Source organism: Desarmillaria tabescens (genome assembly GCF_030435595.1).
Source record: "Desarmillaria tabescens strain CCBAS 213 chromosome Unknown EV420scaffold_17, whole genome shotgun sequence".
In the NCBI taxonomy this organism is placed as follows: Eukaryota; Fungi; Basidiomycota; class Agaricomycetes; order Agaricales; family Physalacriaceae; genus Desarmillaria; species Desarmillaria tabescens.
In genome coordinates, this window is record NW_026848316.1 from 739971 (window position 1) to 761078 (window position 21108).

Below are 21108 nucleotides of genomic sequence, written 5' to 3' on the forward strand. Positions count from 1 at the left end.
CCTAAGTCCTCCCGGTCCTCTCAAGGCGTGTTTATATCCGTCTTACTTTGCCTAATCATGTTAACGCCTATTATTTCTACTACTACAGCATCGGAGTCGACTTCGGCACTCAGCATCTACTCCATCAGAAAGCGCAAAATCTGTATCTCAGGCTCTAGCTGAACAATCGTCTGCCGGTATGTTTGCCTATATTCTCCATATATCAGTCTCAACAAGCGTATCTTTCACGGTTGTAGATACCCCGCCATTAGAAAATAGACAGCTTGAAAGGAACAAGTCGATCGGTAAGTTGACCTCAATCCTCTGTAGCATCTCTTCCTGACAATCGCATCTTCTCAGTGGTGTTAAAGAAGTGCAGAAGAATACCGACCCACGAGAACGGAGTGTGCCAGCCTTCGAAGAGGATGTAAACTGTAGCATTACTGGGACCCACCGATTTAGACATGTCTCATATCATCCCAGCCGCCTGTCCAAAAATCAAAACTGTTGAGGTGCCGACTCAATGATCCTAGGCTAGAAACGGTAGCCCGCCTCCGCTTGGTGGCCATCCTTTGGAAGTCGCGTATCCTAGTTGGCCATGGGATACGTGGGTGTCGCATTAGCTTTGGTGAGATGCGACATTTCGATTAGAAGCCTCGCTTCCGATCGGCCTTCAGACGAGCTGCATCTCAACGATGAACCTGGCAACAGGTGATTCGCCCGTGCAGTGTACCAGGATGTGTTCGTCGGGGGCTACTTTCATTTTGCTTATTGGCAGTGAAATTTCCGTCCCGTACACAACATAGCCTATGTAACATTTTTCTTCGTAGCAGTGTCTTCCGTCGAGTCGTTCCTGCAGACATTCAAATCCATATGGCGAAGATGGGCTAAAGCGTCAAGCGCAAAGAAAAATGGATAATTACAACGTCCGTAAGGCGGTTGTAATCGACTCAGAGCTATCCGGACTAAGCGACGTAGCACAATTTCAGTGTAAGGGATACGGATTATTTACGGACCGGTTAGAGGTTAGAAACCCGGTCTACGTCATTTCTTTTTTCCTGTTTACCTAGTATGCCTTCGGACAGCTACGTATGCACTATCTTCGTTAGAGATAATTTTCGGTATAACCGTCACGATATTCGCAAAGGTAAGCATTTGAGAGATCTTTGTGTATGAAAAATCTCGGATTGACTTTTCCTGTCAGGGTCGATTGTGAGTCAGGATGAAAGAAGCCAAGGATGGGGCGCTGTTATGAATAGCCACTCGGCGTCTTTTTTTGCCTTAGAGGTGAGTTCGCTCATGATCATATATTTGTCTCGTTCACGTAAGCGTGGAATTTCGATGCTGGTTTTCATCTTTCCTTGAGTGTTCTTCCTTATTTTACTATCTGTACGTTATCTGGGTCTCCACTTTACGACTCGTGCTTTCTCATGCCAGATACTGCTCAACGATGCCGTCTATTGGTTCCCTTGCCGCTCTATATCAGTGTCCAGTGGTTGGCGCAGCCATTGAACCTCATGAGTCATGGGAAGAGCGTGACGCGTCATATGGTGCTAAACGGCTTTTTGAAGATCCTTAACGGAGGTCCGATTCTTGGACGGAATAGGAACGATTACGATTAACACCAAGCTTGACAATCCAGCGTCACCGAAAGCACTAACATTCTGAGCTTTCATATATGAGCGTCACGTACAAGGAACACTGAACAATCAAAACGACCTTTAGGACTGATTTCGGGGAGGAGGAAACACGCGGAGCAGGAAGCATCAATCTTTCTGGCGGTCCTTCGGAACACTCCACGCTCTCACAGAATCGTGAATACTTATAGTCGCATTCCTCGTCTCACTAGTTCTCTTATCCCCCGAGGTGCCACTACGATGACCATTCAAGTTAAACACTACGTTCCGCCGCCCGTCACCAAAGAGTCATGTACGTACATAATATACTAACCAAAAAGTACTTACATCCTGCAGTGGACTATGCGGACCTTCCGATAATTGACCTATCCAAGAACCCGCGTCCCGAAGAAGTGCGAGAAGCTATGCAGACACATGGATTTTTCTATGTAATTGGACATGGTCTATCCATTGCCGAGGTACGTGGTCTCTTCTACGTGTTTCTGTACCTCACTAACTGCCGTCTTCCGGTAGAACCAGAGAATCTTTGATATTGCTGATATTCCGTTCACTGATGTCAGTGATAGCGAAAAGCAGCAGTACGAGGCGAAAATCATACAGACAGGGTCCTACCAGGGGTATAAACACCGGCAGTATTGGGTATGTCTAACCGTGTCTACATTTGGACTTTTGGGAATGTTGACTTTCCTAGCACATCGACAACGGCGTGAATGATGAAATTGAGCGTTACAGCAGTAAGATTGGTTGGTCCTTGTTCGCAGTATGCTCATTTGAAATATTTCAGTTCACCGGGATGTCACCATGCGACAGCACCCCAAAGGCCTACGCCCGTATCTCGAAGAAATCGAATCATTTATGAAGCATAACCACTTCAATGTTCTTCATCCTATTTTGCGGTTGGATTCCCTTTTTTCACATTGCCCATCTTTCTTATTTCATAACACAGACTCCTCGCATTAGGTTTAGGCCTCCCAGAAAATGCCCTCGTGGATATTCACGGATACTCCTCTGTCGGGGAAACATCTTGTAAGAGTTCTATTTGTTTAATGCCCGCGGATCGCTCAGCATGTCAACTAGTGAGGTTTATGAAGTAGTTGAGTCTCCGATGTCCCATAATTCGTCTCAAATTTCGCTGATCGGGTATAAGTTACCCCCACTCATCCGAGGACAACAAAAAGACGAAGAATGTTTGGCTTAAAGGGCACACCGGTATATCTAGTGCCATGTTACCATTACATCCAACTGATATCTGTAGATACTGGTTCAATAACCATCCTGTACAGTCAGCCCGTATCCGCATTGCAGATCCTTACACCCTCGGGTGAGTGGAAATGGGTAAAGCATATCGAGAATGCGCTGGTGAGTATAATACTACACACAATAAGATATGATTACATTACTGATCACTGAAATAGGTCATCAATGCTGGAGATGCACTCGAGTTTCTGTCGGGAGAGGTTTATCGCTCTACGATTCATCGGTACGTCGATGTACTGTGTCTTGACACCTGAGTATTGACCTGCCACCAGGGTCGTTCAACCTCCCATGGATCAGAGGGGGTGCCAACGCCTTGGAGTATTCTATGTCTCTATGACAGACGATAACGTTAAACTCCTTCCATTGATTGGCACCAAAACACCGAGTCGACGGTTTGTAAATGTGGACGCTCCGACCATGGAGGAGTGGCGAAAGGGGAGAGCGGCAGCGTATGGAAAGACGCAGCTGAGGAAGGTAGACGGAGACGAGAGAGTTGAAGAGGAAGTTGTCGCCGGGGTTGTGACGAAGCATTATAACTAATAAGAGTTACGCATAGTTCAAAAGGCTGTCAAAAACGTAAAGTCACGTAGTGGATTATGCTCCAAATTTATCAGCCTTTTCTTCTGTCTACCTCAGGAATTGCTTTAATTGCTAGGCATGCCGATTATGTACTTGATATGAGCTGAGCACTAAGGTGTAGTGACCCAAGGAACCTGTAGCGGACTGAGTTGAGGTCAACGTCTTCGGGCCAGAGAAGACATCGTAAGTTACTGCGCATAAAGAGTTAGGCTGTGAGCAGCTTTTATTCTGAGCTTTGAAGTCCTGAAATACGAATAAAAAGTGACCCTAGTCGGCAAAAGGAATTCATCCCTGTACACTGCTCGAACGAATCATCACCTGTTGCCAGGTTCATCGTCGAGGAGCAGGACTCTGGCAGCCGACTGGAAGTGAGGTCATCACTTGCGGTCGAAATGTCGCATCTCACCGAGGCCAATACGACACCCCCCATATCCCATTTGGCCCTGGGATACAGTGGCTTCCATAAGATGGTTACCACGAGGACGCGGGCCACTGTTTCTAATACAGTATCTCTGGGTCTGCACCTTCACAATTTTGATTTTTTTCGCAGCTGGCTGGGATGGTCTGAGACAGTCTCAGATAGGCCCGGACAAGTTTTAGTTATTAGCGGCTTTATTGAAGTCGGAGTATACATTCTGCCGAGAGGTATGGGTACCATATGGACGCTATTAGTGAGTACGGTCTGTGTATCTCCAGCGTTGCAACACTCTCGGGCCTTGTACTTCGGGCGTCAAAGAAGGGATTTCTTCCTTTTTCCTCCCAGTCGACCTGTTTACACTGATCAATGGATATCAGGGTTCGACAGGTGTATACGCATACACATACTTTCCTTTATTATGTATTCCTCTTCAAAGCGAGAGCATGATATTTGTGTCCACACTGACATCGGTGAACGTAGTGTCAATTTTGGATAAAGGTACTCCTGAATGATGCCCAGCTCGACGGACGCTTGTGCATTGTGTCAGAGCAAAAATACCACCCGCATGATGCCGTCCTCGTTTTCAGGGCCTCAATGTAACATTCGAGCTCGATATTCAGTGTGCCGTGCAAGGCATGGAGCCATAGGGAGGGCAGAGGATGAGATTGAGCTATAGAAAAGTCAGTGGTGGTGGACTCTGTCGACGAACAGAAAGGACTTACCCTCCCCATGCGCACCTCCCTCTCACGTCATCTCACTCATAATACCGCCCTACTCCAGACCTTGCTCGCCGGATGATGATGCGTCGTCTCAATGCAAAAAAGGTCTCTCGTGCTAGGAGCGTGCACAGGCATGCGTCAAAGGAAAAGATCTGGAGCACGCAAAGAAGAGGTCAGAGTGGAAATCACAGATGAAATGGGAATGGCTTACCTTGACCCGAAATCCTCCTGCTGTCTTCATCCACTGCTCCCATCCACCACATCTCTGCCTTCACACAGGTCTTGCTTGTCGGATGGCCATCCGTCGTCTCAGAGCAAAACATGACCTTTGCACACACCATGCTCGCCGGATGATGATACGGCATCTCGAGCCAAAATTCTCCCTGATTCTGATGCTTCGACTAGTGCGACACCTTGTCGGCATGACGCTTGAGGTAGTCGCCTGATAGGAAATGCCTACAAAGATGTGAGTGTTGCAGATGGTGAAGAAACAATGGACCTACAATTTCTGGTGCATCAGCCGCCATCCTCAACTCACCCATATCTCCCATATTCCCTCTACCACCCCCATATGCCTGGCCTTGCTCGCCGGACGATGACATATCGTCTCAGGCCAAGATTCCGTCCAATCATTACCTCGGAACGTCGTCAAAGGCTGGGTGAGTGGTCGTCGCTCGGAGGATAGTGTCGCGGAGCTGATTGGGCTATGGGTGAGTAACCATCTGCATTGGTCAACTACGAGTACTTACTATCCTCTGCATACCTGCTACCATCCACCCTCCCCCAGATCCGCTGTCTCTTTACCTCATCCACAGCGTCCTCTTGGCCTTGCTTGCCGGACACCTAGACGTTGCCTCAACGCAAAATACTGATTTTCCAGGTGAAGAACCCTGCTCCTGAGAGTGGATGAAGCACGCGTTAGTCGGAGTCCCTGCCAAGAGAGGAAGGAATCTCGCGTCAATCGAGGGAGTCGATCTCCCGGTCCGCCGTTTGCAATTCGGACTCTGAGGTTCCGGGCGTCCCCCACATTAACGAGCGACTGGTATCATTACGTTGAAAGGCTACCGTGCTACGACGAAGGAGAGTTGTCGAAAGGCTTTCGCGCTATGATACTCTCGCATCTTTTCCATCAAAAAGCTACCGCGCTACGACTCCCCCTCGCTTGTTGCCGACAGCATTTGCACTGTCCGTGACTGGAGTGTTTATGCGCGGCCTCCAAAAAATATTATTGAGAAAAACATCAGCCTACCGCCGAGGCCGTGAGGGAGTACTCATGACGGGGCTTTACCATAGCGGCAGAGCGTAGGACTGGTTCGGTACCATAGCAGCGTTGTTCCTCGAGTTGTTAGTGTACATTAATCCGCTAGCTTAGTGTTATGTGTACATATGGGGGGCTGTAGTATGGTCCCCGGCACACTTCTGTTGAGGAGCACCGTTGGGTAATAAAACTTCCTTCCTTCCTTCCTTCCATGGAGAATCAGTACCCCTAAACATGCGCGAGATGTAAGAGGACCTACTACTCTCCCAATGTGCTGCTTTATCCATCCCCGAGTCTCCCAACCCTCCACACATCCGTAATCCCGCTCCCCGGACAACGATACGCTGTCTCTGGGCAAAATCGGTCCTTCCAACTTGAAGGCATGCTCGTCTTCGACTGGCGTAGTCGACAATTTGGGTGTACAATCATAGTGGGAGTCTTGGAAGTGTGGAGAGAAGGCGATAGAGGTCATGCTGTAGAGGGGAGGTAGTTAATGAGATGTATTACCGATGCAGAAGTAGACTCACTTTCAATCTGCAGAAGTCCTCCATGCCCCACACTGTTGAAGTCCTCCTAGTCAGAGTTCGCTCACTGTGGGGCTAATTTCTTCAGGGATTTTGTGTTCATCTTGAGCTTGTGAGAGGTCGAAAAAGCCAGCTAAATCAAAGGTGAAGATCATCTAAAGTATCAAGGCACAATTGACTCACGTTATTTTGAACTATCAATTGACAGCTTGAGAATGCTTCAAAAACATCTTGAAGGCTCGTAGATGCAGCAGAGGGATGAGGAGAACAATAGAAAAAAAATGCATGATGATGAGAGAAGAAAAGGACAAGTCCGACTTGCTGGCGGCAAAACAAAAAGAATGAAGAGCATGCAGGAAGACGTGGTCAGAAGGAAGTGGGACAGAATAGGAAAATTCGCACGTTAAGCTGAAGGTACATAGGAGACAACCGGAGAAAGCTGGCGGAAGGATGCAGGAGTGAATAGAAAACCTCCCACGCTAAGCTGGGGCCAAGTAGGTCGGCAAACACCGTGATGGATTGATTCCCCAAATAGATTCATTGGCAAGGTCAAGCAACGAGGTGAATAGTAAGCATATAACTACTAGGTGACATGTGCCATCCTTCTTCAAGAAACCATCCTTTTCATTTTATGCTTGACATTCGGAAGAGATGTATCAATCAATTGCCAGATCAGTTGAAGTCTTGAAGAGACGTCTATGTGATCGGGATATGGGTCCTATGTGGATCCAATCTTCCTCCACGGCATCAAACGCCAAGATCGGTGCTGAGATCGAAGAAAATTGAGTTTTACCTAGCAAGTGTAAGGAGCTCGCCGTATGGATAAAAATTGAGCTGCAGTGAGCCCATTAGGTAGACGTCTTCCATAGCAACAGTATTCAATGTTTTCGGTAGTGAGTGGGTACTAGACACAACGTGAGTGCTCAGAACACATTCTGAGTCCTGTGTATACAGGTCCTGGTCTTATGCTGTCCTGAGGGTTTCGGTGGCTGGTGCAATTTCATTAAGTCCGAGATTTCTCCGTGTACTGGTCATTTGCATTACGTGTTTATTCGGCTCAGCCTTCGGCATGGTATCCGATGGCATTAGCCGGTTTGCAAAACTGCATCACTATTTTGGGTTTTCCATCCATTTCACTGGGTGTCGGAGGTCCCAAAAGGAGAAAAAGAATAAAAAAAGAAAGATTTCGCGTACCAAAATGGGCAACCACCGATGTTTGTTTGTTCATGTTATATTTAAAAGACAACACTGATCGCCATTCATTTGCCTCACTCTCTGCCTCGACATACACTAATTCAAGCCCGGGGGGCCATGCATTTTTTCCCTCCATCGATGCCCCAACATTCATCCAGTCTCCTGCACCATCGGCAAGGTACAGTGCATGCAATCTGACACCGCAAAATGTCATTACCTCCAGGGCAAGTCTCATTGTGGCAGCGTCAACAGCTATGGATATTACGGCGTTTCCTCTCCTCTGTGGGTACGGTACATCTTCTCTTGCTCTCTCTTTCCGTGTCCATGTGCTGATGGCTGCTGGAACTGCCGTTTCTAACAACTATGGACAGGGAATCCGATTGAGGCTTGCCTAGTGGCTGATTTTGGGCCGGTTCAGTACGGGATGCAGGAATTGGATGAGGACTTGTAGGAAGCTCATCAAATGTAGCAGGGATAGGTGCAGGGGACGGAGTGGATCGAGGTGCACCGCTGCTTGTGGGATGGGTGGATATCAGTGTATCAGTAAATCAGGAAGAATGCGAAGCAGCAGAAGCCGTCGAAATTGACAAATTCAGAGGGAGTGACTGTTCTGAATCTATTTCAACCACACCTTGACTTGGATGAGTGAACAACACATCTCCAGCCAAATAATCTGGGAATGGAAGATCTGCAGCTGCAAATACTTCACCACTGCGACATACTTCTTCAAGCCCATCAGACATCAAGTCCACCATTGCTCGGATATTGTTTGCTTTTTCCCATGATTTTGAATATGCAGCCAGGACCTTTGGAGAGACATAAACACGCTCAGTTCCATCTGCTGTCCAGTTCCATTCCTGAGCAAATGCTTCATAATCAACTCTGCCTTTGCCATCAGCACTTGCATTCACAGAGAAAATGCATATCTGAGCAGAGAAGTAGTGGCAAGCTTCTTGAGTGGTTGGAGGAAGAACAGGCAGAGCTAAGCCCTGTTGCTGTCGCAGCCAGTTGTTACTCACGTTGAGTTTATATGCCTTGGCAGACCTTGTGCGAGTCGTCAATAGCCAGCTGGTCTGGTTCAAATAAAAATGTATGCTGGTTGGCATCAGCTTCATCCCGTTCAATGGCTTTATTCAGCATGGCGGTAAGATAGCGTTCACCAGGAATGAAGCCACCATAGCCATCTACATCACTGAAATTTCTGATCAAAGGGACTTTCATAGAGGCGTCAAAGTAATTGCGCAAATCAGCATTGGCTGATTCTCGAGTCTGAAGCCACTCGAAGATTGACTCTAAATACTGGAGCTGTATTACATTGAATCGACGGGTGTGCATTTTGAACAGTAGTGAGTGAACATGGATGGTCCCATCTTATGCCAATTGCCAACATGGAGAGTCCTGACAATGTTGCATGACAGGCCTATTTTGTGGGAGAGCACAGCAGGAAAAGCCATACACACATATGGGGGTAATGAGTTTAGAGGATGCTGGCTCCACCCATGAAAATGTGAGCGGCAGTCCTGCCAGCAATAATATGCCCATGCGATGATGTAGAATGAATCTTCAAGGTCTATGACATGACGAGGTGGCAGTGCACCATTCTTTTCAAGTGGTTTTCTGCATTGGGGACAAGATAATACATCGACAAAGAAATGTACAAGCCAAAGCAAGACATGTAGGCAGAAGAGAAGAGTGGGCTCAAACCGGTGCACAGAGAGAGACATGACAGGTTCCAGAGAACGGATCCAGAGCATTGGCGGGGCATAAGGTTTAGACTCTGTGAATGTTGGCAGTGCAAGTAGGATCTTGCTGCCATTTTTATTGTGGATAAGCGGGTGTATAACTGTAGCAAAGTACTGGTACAGCCAGTCTTGCATATATTTTGGCTTATCGAACCACACTAGTGAAAAACGTCTCAATTTTTTTACAAGGAAACTTCGAAGGTGTGACATACCTCCAGGCATCAGGAAAAACGGAAAACCTCTGTAGACCCCTGCCAAATCTCTGTAGGATCGGTAGTGTCAGTACCTTATGTACCTTGCCGGGATTGATCTCCGTATTTGTCTATAGTCATATGACATCAGGTCTTAAAGGTATATATTAATACTTCGCAGTATAAATTAACCTTCATATCTTTAGCCATTTTAAACCAGATTTCTATGAATTTCATGCAGTATAACATTATCGAGCACCAGGAGCCGGATGAAGGCTTTCGTATGACCTCATCACCGGTTAGGATGTTCATTCAGAACCGGTGATGACATCATTACCAGTCTCTTGCCCAAAACACGTGAATTGTCCCATGCCATGTACTCCATATTTGGCCTGTTCTTTGTCTTCGCGATGCCTTTATCTTGATCCAGGGTCAATCACCGTTTTCTTCCATGCAACCAACAGCCACGACACAAGAAAATGTCCGATATGAAGGAGAAGGAGGGAAAAGGCCCAAGGTGCGTGTACTATCCATTACCTCTGGTGTTAAAGCTGATTCTATTATTAGCCCCCATGGTTTTCAAGTGCTAGCGGGCACTGTTTCACGCCAGACAGTCGCTGGATTCCAGAGCGGGCCATTCTGCCAGCCTATCGACATCACCTACCCCTTACCACCCTCGTCAGGTGAACGTCTTGCCTTTCCAAACCCGCCAAATACGCCGTGCACTCTGCCTGACCTCGATTCGCCCACCATCATGTTTGCACCGCGTTTCCGTGATGATGCCTTTGAGGCTGCCCTTTACCCCCCACCCATGGTCACCCGTTTTATGCTTAACTGGCTTGCCGAAGTGTCGAAGGTACTGATGGACACCCTGGTCAGTGCTTGCCGCAGTCGTTTCTCCGACATTGAGACGACTACGTTGCGTATGCATCTCTTCAATGCTCACCTCGTACTCCACTATGTACAGGATTGTTAGCGACCGATATAACAAACAAGATCAAACAACTAAGCATGACTCGCACTTCGGTCAGGCGCTTTATGTTGTCCGCAGGTTTGCGTTAAGGGAGCTATCGCTTAGTTGAGCGAGAGTGAGTTCAGACTAAGTTATCGGGTGAATAAACTTTAGTTCGAGACTGAGGTTTAAGACCTGCAGTCGAGCTACTTAAATACAGTTTGGGTCGTGCTAAATATACTACAAGTGTCTGCAACGGTGCGTTAAACACGCGAGACCCGCATGGCGAATGCGATCAAGTCCGGAAAACTAGCATAGCAGGATTACGATGAAGGTGATAAGATAAGATAAAGCGTGAAATCATAATATTACCCCCCTGTTAAGGCAGTCGTCCCGACTGCACAATAACTTGATTTCGGAAGGTAGGCTCCTACGAGAGAGGGTGCATTTGGTTTTACCAGGTATTCTTGAATTGCCTGAACCAATGGGTGGTCGGTTTCTGATTCGGTTACCGATTCATGTTCGGACCAAGAGTCGGATTCGTCTTCGTTTTCCCACCACTCCGCTGGAGGTCGGGTGATGAATGAGACTTGTTCAAAGTCTTCGATGGCGTCTCTCGCGTTGTCTAGGTCCTGTTCATCTACCCAAGAGTTTTCCTCCCGGGGATACCCTTTCCATTTGACGAGGTATTCGATTCCCGTGCCGCGTCTTCGTCCTCTTCCCCTTGATCTTTCTCTCCTGTCTACTATTTCCTCTACTTCGTATTGTTCCTGTCCGTCTATAAGATCGGGTGGTGGCGGTGATGGCTGTATTTGGATTGGGAACTCTGGCGGTCGGTATGGAGTGAGGAGGTTCTCATTAAAGCGGTCGTGAATTTTCCACGCGGGGGGAAGTCGTAATTTGTATGCGGACGTGCCATGTTTGGAGATTACTTCAAAGGGTCCCACGCGCTTGTCCCCTAGCTTCTTCATCGGTCGAGGAAGGGATAGGTTCGTGGAGTCTAACCATACTTTGTCCCCTGGTTGGTACTCTATTGCCGCCCGTTGGTGCTTGTCATATTGTCGCTTCATAGTTTCCGCCGCCTTCTCTAGTGCTTTTGTTGTCTGTTCATGGATCTTCTGTATGTCGGCCACGAATTCCCTGGCTGCTGGATTTGTTCCTTCTTTAACCGTGAGCGGAACCAGATGTGGTCTTTGTCCATGGTTGATTTCGAACGGGGAGTATCCGGTGGCGGAATGCTTCCGATTATTATGCTGGAAGGCTGCAAGTGGTAACCATTCGCTCCAGTCATTTTGTCTATGATTGATGAATATCCGAAGGTACTTTTCAATTTCTTGATTTGCTCGTTCCGTCTGTCCATCGGTCTGCGGATGGTAGGCCGTGGACGGATTCCCTTGGATATGCAGCATGTCGTACAATTCTTTCATAAATTTGGATACGAATTGAGGTCCCCTATCCGAGATCACCTTTTGCGGCATTCCGTGTTTGGCCCACACCTGGTCTCTGAGAATTTTGGCCCATCCTGCAGAGGTTAGTTCGGTTGAACATGGTACCGGGATTACTTCTTTGGAGAAGCGGTCGACTATCATAAGGATGGCGTTGTACCCGTTTGAATCAGGTAATTCCCCTATCATGTCGACCGTGATGTGTTCCCAAGGTCGAGATGGTACTGCGTGAGGGTGTAAGGGTGCTCTTTTCTTTTGGGTACTTGTCTTTGTTCGTTGACAGGCTTCGCATCCTTTCACATATCTTTCTACATCTTGTTTCAGTTTCGGCCACCAGTAGTCGCGTTGGACAAGTTCCTTGGTTTTTTCTATGCCGGGGTGTCCAGCCGTGATATGATCATGGTGGATAGCTATGAGTTCCCCCTGTAGTTTGGCGTCTCTGGGGACGTATAGCCGGCCGTCTTAGTACATCAACCCTTCTTGTTGAGTGATTCCTCTCGGGTGGTGAAGAGACGCTTCCACTCCCTTGTCCCACCTGGTTTGGTCACGCAAGGTTGTTCGTATCTTCTTGTGTATCTCTTCTTCGCTGGGCATGATGAGTGCTCGGAACATTTCTGGTTTCAGGACCACCACCTCCGCATTGTCTTCTCCTCCCTGGTCGTGGTCTGATCTTCTGGACAGTAAGTCTGCCTTTTTGTTTGCCGTGCCAGGTTTGTGATGCAGGGTGAAATGATACTCAGCGAGCTCCGTCACCCATCTTGCTTGTCTTCAGTTTAGCTTTTGAGGCTTTCGGAAATATTGGAGGTTTTGGTGGTCTGTCCAAATTTCGAAGTCTTGATGAGCCCCCATGAGGTAATGCCTCCAGTCCTCTAGGGCGAGCATGATTGCTAAGAGTTCTTTGTCGTATATTTCATAGTTTTGTTCCGTAATCGTCAAGGCTTTTGACAGGAAGGCCACTGGCCTCCATTTTCCTTCCTGTTCCTGGGAAAGGACTGCCCCTACTGCTCCTTCGCTTGCATCGGCTTCCACACGGTATTTTCCTGTTCGCGTGGGTATTGCCAGAACTACTTCTTCGGCTAGCTTTCTTTTGATTGTTTGGAACGCATTTTCCTGGGCGGTTCCCCATCTCCACTCTGTCTTTCCCGTGAGTTGAGTTAGGGGTCGTACGTGCTTGCTGTAATCACGTATGAATCTTCGGTAAAAGTTGGTGAACCCCAGGAACGACTGTAGTTCCCGTTTCTTGGTGGGTTGGGGCCACTCCGTGATGCCTTTAACCTTTACAGGATCCATGCGTATTGATCCCTGGCTGATGATTACTCCGAGGTATTCTGTTTCTAATACCTCGAATTCGCACTTCTCCGCCTTCAGGAATAGATTGTTTGCACGTAGGATGGCTAGGACTTCTTGTACCACCGTTTGGTGTTTGTCCTTGTCCTTGGTGCATATTAGGATGTCGTCCAGGTATACTGTGACATCCCCTCTTGCTATTTGCTCCTTGAACAAGTCGTTCATCATCCATTGAAACGTAGCCGGGGAATTGGTGAGTCCGAAGAACATCACCATTGGTTCAAACAACCCCCTATTTGTTCGGAAGGCCGCCTTCCATTCATCTCCGTCCTTGATTCGTACGTTGTTATATCCCCACCGGACGTCTAGCTTTGTAAAGTATTTGGCATCCTTGAGTTGGTCCATCAATTCTCCTATGAGCGGGAGAGGGTAACGGTTTTTGATGGTCATCTCGTTCAACTTTCGGTAATCTTGTACCGGTCGTAGTTTACCGTCTTTTTTCTTGACGAAAAAGAAGGGTGAGGCCATGGGAGATTTGGAGGGTCTGATCCTCCCTGACTCTAAGTTTTCGTCTAGGAACTTATCAAGTTCGTCCTGTTCGGCCGGGTTCAAAGGGTAGACTTTACAGTCCAGGCTAGCGTTTGTGTTGGGCACCAATTCGATGGCGTGGTCCCACGGCTTACGCGGGGGTAGCTCGTCAAAGTTTTCTTTTGCAAAAACGTCTTGGAATTCCCGGTATGGTTCCGGTACTATTTCTTCAAACGTTTTTGCTTCCTTGGCTTGATTGGCTTTGGCGGCTAGCTCGTTTGCTTTGCTTCCCATAGCCCGAACGTGGAGGGCTTCTTGGAAGTCTATAACGAGGATGGTGTCTCCTTCTTCTACTTCGGTCCCCCATTGCTGTTCTGGATCTTCGTCAGGAAGGAGAAAGGGTATTTTTCGGCATGAACATCGGGCTAATGTTACCGCTCCCGTTTTCCAATCGATAATAGGGTTATGTCTTTTGAGCCAGTCGTGTCCTAGGAATAGTGGTACGTTTCCTAGGTCCACGACTGCTAAGTCGATTTTTTCATGGTGATCCCCTATCGTCATTCGCAGTTCTACCACCTCAGTAATATCTCCTCCCTTGTTTCTGCTTCCGTCTGCATTGTACACTGCTTGTGCCTTGGGTAATTTCACAGTGTTCATGCCGTTTTCGTGCACGAACGTTCTGTTTATGCAGCTCCCGGTGCATCCGCTGTCTACTAGGGCGTCGACCGCTCGTACTTGTCCAGTGTCTAGGGTTTCAAGTTGGACGCGGACGTTTACGCTCCTTCCTCTGCCTCCTCGAATGTACTGTGGAGGAATGCGCAAGTCCTGCATGTTTTGCAGGCACTGCTCCCGTTGACGATATGTCTCTTTCGAGGATCCGAGAAGATCTACGACGAGATCTTCATCTACCTCTATGAGGCGCCTTGGGTGTACCCACATTCTGAGGGTGGCGAGTCTTCCCTCCATTGTTTTTTCCTGTCTCATCTTTCGTCTTACCCATTCCGCGCTATGGGGTTTGAGCCATCCCTTGTCCCATTTGTCGTCGTAATACTCTTCTTCCAACTCAGTTACTTCATAGTCTTCGGGGTACTCCTCGGTGTGTGTAACCGGGTCTTCCCCCTTGCGTTTGAGGCTTTGTTGGTAGCTGTAGTCATCCTCCTCATCGGGTATTTCTTCAATGGAAACGTTCTTTTTATTACAAACTGGGGAGTCACATAATGGTCCCACCGACCCGCCCACCGGGGAACACGAGCCCCCGGTGCCATTATGTGTTAGTGACGAAGGAGGGAGACGTACCATGAGTACTGGGGGGTAGATGATGTCCCCGGGCATCTGGACTGTTGTTTGCGGGGCAGCGGGTTTCTGGATGGGGATTCGCGTTCCCTCTTGCGGCTCCGTCTGGTCGGGGTAGTTGGCCGCATAGGGCAGGTGCGTACGTTCCGCCTTCGGGCGAGGCCCTGCATCGTTCCTCTCCCGCCTGGAGGCGCCTTCGCCCACTACTGGCTCGGCCGCTCTTCCTCCGTTTTCTGCGCCGGTACCTATCCTCCACGGAGCGATGTTGACCTTGATCCCGAGTGTCCCGCCGCCTTGCGCAGCATGCGCCGCTTGTGCTTTCGCACCGGTGGCCGAGGAGCTTGAGTGGGGTTCTTCTTCGAGCACGGTGGAAATCCCCTGTACACCGTTCTTCTTTATATGCGACTTGATAATTTCATTTTGTGATGGTGTGAAAAGTTTGTCATTGCCTCGAGGTACTACATGCGATACATCAGTCCGACCGGCGGGTTTCTGTGACGCACCACTAAATGAAATTATGTCCTTTGCCGACGCGCGTTTGTCGCTTACGCCGCCGGCTCGTCTTTTACCTCCTCGATCTTTGACGTGGAGGCTTCCCCTTCTTCATCCTTTAACACTTGTTGATACATGGCACGAATTTGGGCGCGCGAGAACTTGGGCTGGTGTTTGATGAGCCAGGTACTTTCGTCCTTCGGGCATTTGTTGTCTTGCTTCCGATGACCCTTGTGACCGCAGCGGAAGCATCTTCCTTCTTTGCGCAGTCTGTCGATCTCCATTGGTTGTCCTTGCCCTCCGTACGTGGTTCCTGTCCCTGTCTTCTTGTCACCCTGGGAATTCCCGGAACTTCCGGCTTTTCCCGTTCCCTTCTGCTGGTTCTGCGTTCCTGGGTTTCTGCCCCCGTCTTCTGCTAGTCCCACGCGGTAGTTGTAGTCCATCTGTTCTACTCGGAACTTCCACTCGGCATACGTGCGTGGTAGCGCAGTTCCTGTTGCGTGTATTGCGGTTTTCACGTTTTTCCGGATAGCGGGTTTGAGGATTTCGATCATGTATTCCTCGTTGTGCCGCTTGCCGGACTCCTTGGCTAATCGTTCGAAGTCCCGGAAGAATTCTTTTGCCGATTTGTACGTGTTTTGTCGTAGGCGTTTGAACTCTTGTAGCTTGAGTTCTACTTCCGCGTCAGTTCGGAACTGTTCTTCGATGATCTGCCTGAATACATGCCATGCGGGATATCGCAGGTATCCACATGTTTCGTCGTAGTATTCATCTCGGGCGTGGTTCCACCAGTGTAATGCTTTGTCTGCAAATCGGAACGTACAGAACACCACTCGGTTTGGGTTTTGCCCGTGTGTGTTCATAGTGAACTGTTGAGGGAACACGTTGAAGTAATCCTCACATTGGTTGAGGAACCTGTCCACATCGCTGGATTCTCCCTTGAACTTCTCGGGGGGATCCGCAAGTTGCGGTTTTACTTGCCCCCACGGGTTCGTGTTTGCCACCCCTACGATGAAGGGTGGCGGCGTGTTTGGTGGTTGTACAGGATCCGCTGGAATGGGGATTGCCGCCGGACGCGGTAGTGATCGTAGTGCCGGGTTATGATGTGGGGTTAAAGGGCCTGGTGGCGCAGGGGCTGGAGCTGCAGGGACGGCTGTGGCTGCCGCGCCGGCACTTCCTGGTGTTCCTGCGGCGGCGAATAATCGGCTAGGGTCAACGTACCCAGTTCTTCGGAGGATGGATAAGTGGCTTAAGTCCACCGTGCTTCCAGTGGACGCTTCTGATGGTGCTGGAACCTGGTATCGTTCTCCGGGATCCGTGTAGTCATCCGGGTGTACTTGGTTCCATAGAACATTCGTGTGAAAGACGGTTTCCCGGTAGATCACCTGGGCCCCGATTTGGGAGGTTTTTTCCTTTTGGAAATACCTTCCTTGCGGTGAACTGTTCCAAGACAGTTCTCGTGGTAGCTTCCTTTCGATCCATCGCAGCATTTCTAAATATGTCATATTTTCTAGCTCGGCCTCAGTAGGCTCCCGAGCTAGATCCTTCCACGAATTCGGGGATGATATCCTCCTCTCCGTATTCTCCGACCCTATGCTGCTGCCATAAGTCGAAGTCCGCCCTATTCCAGGGTTCTCGTAAATTTCGCCTTCTTCTAAGTCCGATAGGTCGGACTCGCTCGAAAGGCTCTGTGCTTCCCGTAACGATGCGGTTCCAGTTTCGTATGATTCTTGCCCACTCGTTGACCCTGAGTATGACCTGATTGAAGTCTGGTCTTCGGGGTCTGTCCCAGACCCAGGGTGCGATGAAAGGAACGGGCGCTGCGTGGGGGTGTTCTGGTGCGAGCGGATAGATGGCGTAGGGGACGACGGAGGCAGGGGCCTCAATTCCTTCGTACATGAGCCATGCGTCGGCGTAGTCCTGAAGCTGTCTGCATATATCACAGCTGGCGTCGGCGTCGTACGTGGGTCCGCAGTTGTCGAGCTCGGTAGTTGCCTCCCCGGCCCGATCGTTGACGATGATCGGGGTGTTTGGACGGTTGACGAGGTTGAGGTAGCTACCTTCGTCGTCTGAGGAGTCGTTGCGGGTGTAGTAGTAGCCCCACGTTTCTCCTCTGGAGTCGAGCCGTGGGGGGGACCAGTTGTTGCGCAGCCCTGGGAGCTCGTCGCTGTCGTAGTCCTCCTCTGAATCTCTGCCTTCTTCATTTGAACTGCTTCCAGTTCCATCTTCAGCCTCTCCTCTTTCTCCCAGACGATATCTAAGCCCTCTTTGATAGAGGCGCTGTCCGTCGGAATCATACCCAGGGTTGGCGGCTGAGTTTTCTGTCGAGGTGGGGGAGGGGGCGTCCCAGGGGTCACTTCCTTCATTTTCCCCTTCGTCTTCTTCCTCGGTAATGGGAGAGAGAACACGCTGGTCCACCCCTTGTTCGTAGAGTCCTCGCTCTTCTTCTTCTTCAATGACTGGGCCTCTTTGTGTGGGCCATCCTTCCATCTCGGTGTCGGACTCACTGGACTCGCTTGAGTCGGAGTCTTCTGCGATCCACTCGTTGTCTGTGATGAAGATGAAGTGGATAATGGGTTCAGGTCGGTCGTCGACGTAGTTGGGAGGGGGTGTGTGCGGTCGTCGATCCTCTGGGTTGGGGGCTTCGACGGGGATAGTTTCTTCGGAGACTGGCTCCTGGTTTCGTCGGTACTCGTATCCATACAGGAACGCGAGATAGGCTATGGCAACGAAGCCTTGTAGTCCAAAGAGGTCTGTGAGGTATTGTTCGATAGGGTTCATTCGTTACTGCTCGTCAACGTGGTTGTTGTTGAGGAGTAAGAAAGTCTCGAACTAATTGTTAGCGACCGATATAACAAACAAGATCAAACAACTAAGCATGACTCGCACTTCGGTCAGGCGCTTTATGTTGTCCGCAGGTTTGCGTTAAGGGAGCTATCGCTTAGTTGAGCGAGAGTGAGTTCAGACTAAGTTATCGGGTGAATAAACTTTAGTTCGAGACTGAGGTTTAAGACCTGCAGTCGAGCTACTTAAATACAGTTTGGGTCGTGCTAAATATACTACAAGTGTCTGCAACGGTGCGTTAAACACGCGAGACCCGCATGGCGAATGCGATCAAGTCCGGAAAACTAGCATAGCAGGATTACGATGAAGGTGATAAGATAAGATAAAGCGTGAAATCGTAATAAGGATGTTGCTGTGCATGCCGACTACGTTCAGGATCAGGAGTCAGGAGTAGAGGTTGATAATGGTGCTAGACCATGACATGTAGACGTTGCGAATGAAAAGCTGTTGGTTTTGGTGCGGTGGTAATCATGTTGTGGAAATCTTGCATTTTAAGCGTAGTAAGACAAAATCAATGTGTCTAAGGTACGTATTGAGATGAAAGGACTTGCACTTTTCCATAGCACTCTCGCTCGTCCATGTAGGGTCCATAATACGTCCTGAGTATGGTATAAGATGACAACTGCGGGAGATATATGTAATTGGAATAATGGATGCATTCCGAAGATGATTCCGCATAGACCGTTCCACCCTGAACATTTGCGTGTGTTCATCGACGCGCCGCAGAGGGGTGAACCATTCAACGTATGCTAGCGGATGTGGGAAGCTGCCGAGTTCCTCAGGAAGGTTGAAAATAGCATGGACTTGTGCAACATGAAGACCTGCAAAGAATTTAAATACAGGCAAGCGATGAAGAGTTAGAACACACCATTCACTCCTAACAAGTCCAGGTCCTGTTTCTTATCCAATGGCAGGTCTCGCCGTGCCAGCACTGTATCAAACTGAGCTGGCACATACTTTTTCCTCCTAGTCCCCGTTGTGTGAGGCGGCGATGCATGAATGACATCCAGGGTAACAGTTGTCGAGACTTCAGGAACCGGGGGTATACAGATCCGGAAGCGCTTGTACACCTGGTATTTTGCTGGCCGAGCATCCCAGAAATCATCTTTGAGCAAGCCACGGTCACGAAGAAAAAATTCCAGACAGCGAACAAACTGCTGAGTCCCGTACTGGTTCTCCAAAGTTGCTATATCGATGCCAGTGAAGGAGGGTCTTTTGGGTATAGTGTACGTTGATTCGCCATGCTGTAGGCTAACACGGGATGTGACCTGATCCCCATTAGTGTCCTTGGTAAGCTCCATGTTGATCTCAGCCTGCGCCGTTGCTTCTTCATCACCATCTGCCACGTCTACATCATCCTCGACCTCGTCAACTTCATCCCTACCTGCACCTTCTAGAGCCCAGTCTAGGAATCGGGTAAACCTTTGCACTGCCTCTTGTCGGGTCAACCACTTTGTCATTTGCTGGATGTATCCCTTCTGGTTTGATGCTCGGTACGCTCGTTTCGCAAAATCAATGTGAAGTCGCTCTGATGCCTCGGTATTATAGCCTCCTGTGACGCCATGGGACCGAATCATCGCAGAGTAGTGAACCATTGAATGGACTTTAGGGATATTGAAGTGGTCGCGAATGCCGTCATCAACGAATATGTGTTTGTGGGCATGGAAGGTGCGTAATGAGTCTTCAAGCTTCTTCAATGACTCATCTGTGTGTAGTTCAAGGTGGGAATAGTAGATAAAATCAAGCACAGCACGAACACAAATGATGACATCAGGTTTTGCCGTTCCCGCCAGCGTGCCTAGGAAAACTTTCTCCATATTCTTGTACTCCGTTCCTGTCCACTGCGTGACAAGTGAAATTCCCTTCTTGAAGTGGCGTAAGTCAGGATGCCGTGGCATAGCCATGTAACGACGGTCAACCTCCGCCTTTGTCGCCTCTGCAGCCTTCGTCGACCATTTGACAAGGTGATCTTTGAAGACGCCCTTGTGGAGCTGGTGTAGAAGGTCAGGAGTGAAACAATGGAAGATGTTACATCGTGGCAAGTCCATCCAGAAGGGCGTAATTGGGCGTAGGCCGAGGTTTTTGAATTCCATGTTATTTCCTGTCTGTGTTGCTTTGAGTGCGTCGATGGTTTTCTCAGGGTCGCGTAGTACTGAGTGCAATGGATCACCCAGCTCCTTTGAGGTAGCAGTGCATTTCGGACATCGTCGCTCTCCACAGCCGGCTATTAGACACTGCTCAGGATAATCGGCCACATAGGCAGCAAGGAGAGGAAACACGAGCCGTGTCCTTCCATCACTGCAAAGCATCTCGACACCATTCTGGCCAGCCTCGACAAGAGGCTTTAGGAGTGCCCGCATGCAGTCATGGAACAGCTGATATCCTTCTACAGATCGACGATCCTTGGTAAAGCACTCTAATTTTGATACGGGTATGTAACCTATCAGAATAGTGGCTTGTTCTGATGGTTTCCTTCGGACAGATGCATCGATGTTGCCAAGGGTAAGGTAAACCGGCCAGGCAGATTTGTTGCCACTAAAGGTGGAGAGCTGGGTTTTATCGGACGAAAGGATGATCGCTGCGATGGTTGCTCCCTTTGGCAACAGTCTCTGATTACATCCAATATTAGGATCTTGCGATAGGTCATGCTGATGAGGAATACATACCTGCATGGCCCACCACCATTTGCCTGTCGCCATCTCATCAAACACCTGGTTCTTCATCCCTTCATCCGTATACATCTTCTCCGGTGCGTAACGCATATGTTTC

General features: G+C 49.0%; 4 protein-coding genes across 4 annotated transcripts; 2 read left to right on the forward strand and 2 right to left on the reverse strand.

Annotated features, from left to right (window-relative positions):
• Window positions 1-1906: 1906 nt before the first annotated feature.
• EV420DRAFT_1270251 (Clavaminate synthase-like protein) lies at window positions 1907-3413 on the forward strand (the record flags this gene model as incomplete). Its single annotated transcript, XM_060467558.1, has 10 exons — window positions 1907-2074; window positions 2130-2255; window positions 2308-2350; window positions 2401-2512; window positions 2563-2642; window positions 2694-2709; window positions 2764-2825; window positions 2872-2975; window positions 3032-3096; window positions 3146-3413. The coding sequence occupies 10 exons, from the start codon at window positions 1907-1909 to the stop codon at window positions 3411-3413; spliced, it is 1044 nt and encodes a 347-aa protein (XP_060330911.1).
• A 645-nt stretch (window positions 3414-4058) lies between these two features.
• On the forward strand, window positions 4059-4489 carry EV420DRAFT_369023 (uncharacterized protein). Its single transcript, XM_060481873.1, has one exon. It carries the CDS (start codon window positions 4100-4102, stop codon window positions 4364-4366), a length of 267 nt encoding a protein of 88 aa, XP_060330912.1. The 5' UTR covers window positions 4059-4099; the 3' UTR covers window positions 4367-4489.
• A 135-nt stretch (window positions 4490-4624) lies between these two features.
• EV420DRAFT_1748100 (uncharacterized protein) lies at window positions 4625-6658 on the reverse strand (the record flags this gene model as incomplete). Its single annotated transcript, XM_060480224.1, has 9 exons — window positions 6600-6658; window positions 6555-6579; window positions 6375-6504; window positions 6107-6320; window positions 5353-5432; window positions 5128-5293; window positions 4928-5045; window positions 4801-4854; window positions 4625-4704 (listed from the first exon to the last, which is right to left on the reverse strand). Exons 4-9 carry the CDS (start codon window positions 6317-6319, stop codon window positions 4625-4627), a joined length of 711 nt encoding a protein of 236 aa, XP_060330913.1. The 5' UTR covers window position 6320; window positions 6375-6504; window positions 6555-6579; window positions 6600-6658.
• A 12149-nt stretch (window positions 6659-18807) lies between these two features.
• On the reverse strand, window positions 18808-21101 carry EV420DRAFT_1308842 (uncharacterized protein; the record flags this gene model as incomplete). Its single annotated transcript, XM_060468533.1, has 3 exons — window positions 18808-19160; window positions 19208-20948; window positions 21006-21101. The coding sequence occupies 3 exons, from the start codon at window positions 21099-21101 to the stop codon at window positions 18808-18810; spliced, it is 2190 nt and encodes a 729-aa protein (XP_060330914.1).
• Window positions 21102-21108: the final 7 nt, after the last annotated feature.

Excerpts from the sequence above, each read along its gene's own strand:
- EV420DRAFT_369023 (XM_060481873.1), top strand. The coding sequence starts at position 4,100 with ATGGGTACCATATGGACGCTATTAGTGAGTACGGTCTGTGTATCTCCA.